The sequence below is a fragment of the Arachis ipaensis genome, chromosome B06, assembly GCF_000816755.2.
Source record: "Arachis ipaensis cultivar K30076 chromosome B06, Araip1.1, whole genome shotgun sequence".
Lineage (NCBI taxonomy): Eukaryota > Viridiplantae > Streptophyta > Magnoliopsida > Fabales > Fabaceae > Arachis > Arachis ipaensis.
The window spans coordinates 22,592,623-22,595,376 of record NC_029790.2 but is presented as its reverse complement, the minus strand read 5'-3'; the positions used below and the strand labels follow the sequence as shown (position 1 = coordinate 22,595,376).

At 30.7% G+C, this 2,754-nt stretch overlaps 1 protein-coding gene across 1 annotated transcript in view; it reads left to right on the top strand.

Moving 5' to 3' along the window:
• The window catches only part of LOC107648092 (protein CUP-SHAPED COTYLEDON 3), a 4,810-nt gene extending 2,644 nt beyond the window's left edge, over positions 1–2,166 (top strand). The window contains exons 2-3 of the mRNA XM_021104263.1: positions 410–675; positions 1,487–2,166. Coding sequence (XP_020959922.1) covers positions 410–675; positions 1,487–1,885 — 665 coding nt within the window. The 3' untranslated portion in view covers positions 1,886–2,166. The remainder of the gene's footprint in view (positions 1–409; positions 676–1,486) is intronic.

Genomic DNA, 2,754 nt, shown 5'->3' with positions numbered 1-2,754 from the left:
ATAATATCACTTTTTCCAAAATTTTAAATTGATAAAAGATACATATATTCTTCTATTATGGTATCAGAGCTTCTATGATTGAAAAATCTAAAATTCAATAATTGTTGAATAAAAAAAAATTAATCCATTATAAAAGAGGCTTTTTTTTTTGTTTGCGTGAATTTCTTGCATAATTTGTCTTTTTTTTTCCTTATCCTTATACTGAATGTTTTCTTTCAACATTAAGTTATAATAAAAACTCTAAAATTATATCATGATATATTATTTCTCTTAAAAGTTTAAATTGATAGAAGAAGATATATGTATAACAATTTTGAGAAAGCTATTAAACAAGTATCGAAAATGAAGAGATAATTTGGGTATAGAGAAGAATGGAGTAATGAAATATATGGATGGATGTGGTATGCAGAGGTGGCAAAGCTAAACGCAAATGAATGGTACTTCTTCAGCTTCAGAGACCGGAAATATGCGACGGGGTTCAGAACGAACAGAGCGACGACAAGTGGTTATTGGAAAGCAACGGGGAAGGATCGAACGGTGCAGGATCCACTGACACAAGAGGTTGTAGGGATGCGCAAGACTCTGGTGTTCTACCGGAACAGAGCTCCCAATGGCATCAAAACTGGCTGGATCATGCATGAGTTTCGCTTGGAGACCCCACACATGCCCCCTAAGGTACTTTTCTTTTTCTCTCTTTTCAAACTTCCACTTTCATCATCATTATATTTCTTTTTCTTCTTAATTACTTGCATCCCGTGACAAAACTTCATCATCATTATTAACTCTAGTGCAAATTTTTAAGTTCATACACACCATCACAAAACCATTATGTTGTTGACTCATCCATATATATATTCTTAATCAAAATGGTTTTGCTTAGTATTCATCGGTTTGTAACTAACTGTTTAAATGTTAGGCATGAATGGTTTAATTTAGGGTATGTTTGGCAAAATAACAAAATTTTATGAATTTGGATCCTCTAAATTTTGAATTTCACTTAGAAGATACAGTATAAATATAATCTCTCATTTTTGAATAGTTTCTCTCTCATATTTTTTCTTAGTCCCACCTATAAAATAAATGATGAGAAATCACACTTTATATATCCTCTAAAGTGAAAATTTAAAATTTAGAGGATCCAAATTCGAATTTCATTGTTTCATTTTTTTTTCACAAAATATTAAAAATAAAACAAAAACAAAACAAAACCAAATACGCCTTTAAGTTTTTTTTTTCTTTTTAAATGAAAAGACTAGTTTAATTTTATTAGGAAAAGTTGTGAAGGGTAAATAAAAAAGTGAGTAGAGCAAGGGAAAAGGTTTCATATATTATATATAGGGTTTGTTTATTTGGCGTGTATGTGTATGTGTGTATTATATTTTTGGTGTGAGGTTAAAGGGTCTTTAAGCAAGCGTGTGTTTGGGTTTCACATTTTACAATATATATTATTTTGTTCCCCTAAAATTCTATTTGTTTGATTACACAGGAAGATTGGGTGTTGTGTAGAGTGTTCCACAAAAGCAAAGAAGAAAACAGTGCCAAACTTATCATGTATGATTCCATTTCCACACATCATCAATCATCAAACCCTATGGCATTGGTATCAACCCATCATTTGAACCCCATCAACAACCATAATAACACTTATCATGCCATGAATAATTTCCTTCATCACTTCTCATCATCAAGGGATGATAGTCAAACAAATAACGCCAATAATAATAATAGCAGTGTTACTCAAATTAGTCCCAAGGGTTATGATGGATATGGCTTCATATGGGATCACATGGATCTTGAAGATGGTGGTGTGCCCTCATCAGACTTCCAGGTCGACAATAATAATAATCGTAACAACAACAATAATAATAATATTGCATTGCTATAAGAAGCTAAGATACTAATTAGGTGTATTATTGTATTATTTGTAAATATGCATATTATTCTATTTATGTATGTATATGGAAAGTGTGAAGAATTCGTTGTTGTATGTATCGATTATGGTGTGTGTGTGGCTTCGAGTGGCCAAGTCACGTGATAGATTGGGTTAGCTGTTCCAAGGTTGGAGTTGTGATATGTAATATATTATTCATATATATGCTCATTGTGTAATTAGTAGTGTATGTAAGTGTACGTATTGGATTAATTAGGCTCTTTATAATTTTCTTATTTTGGTGTAGCATGCAGATGCCATATATCATATCCTTCTTCTCCTTAAAATTAACCCTTTCTTTATTTTTCTGATAATGTATGTATCCCAGTTAAAAATTATTGACTGTTACACTTATTATATGTATAGTCAGATTCTATCTAACAGTTTAAAGTTTTTTTGTATATCCTGGAATTTAAGTATGCTGGATTTTGTGAAACCGAAGTTACATTAGGAAATTTGTGGCGGTGTCTAGCCCTCCGCTATTTGCAGTAGTTTTTTAGACATTGAAGCGGTTTTCTAACTGAAATGATTCGCAGTGGTTTTTATTGAAGTTGTGAGGGTTTTAAATTCTTGCAAATTATATATCTCAAAAATAAATTATTTTTTTAATGGTCAACTCACTTATTTGTTCAAGTAAGTATTAGAATTTAAATTCTGCTTGTTTACGCAGCAATTTATTGATCAATAACGATAAATATGAAAAATCCTTAAATTTAATATAAAGTGCAAAAGAGATCTTTGCGTAAAAAAATGTACCTATATCAACAAAAAAAACTTGCTAAATGATACACAAATTAAGTAACTGGTTTTACTTTAAAAGCTTA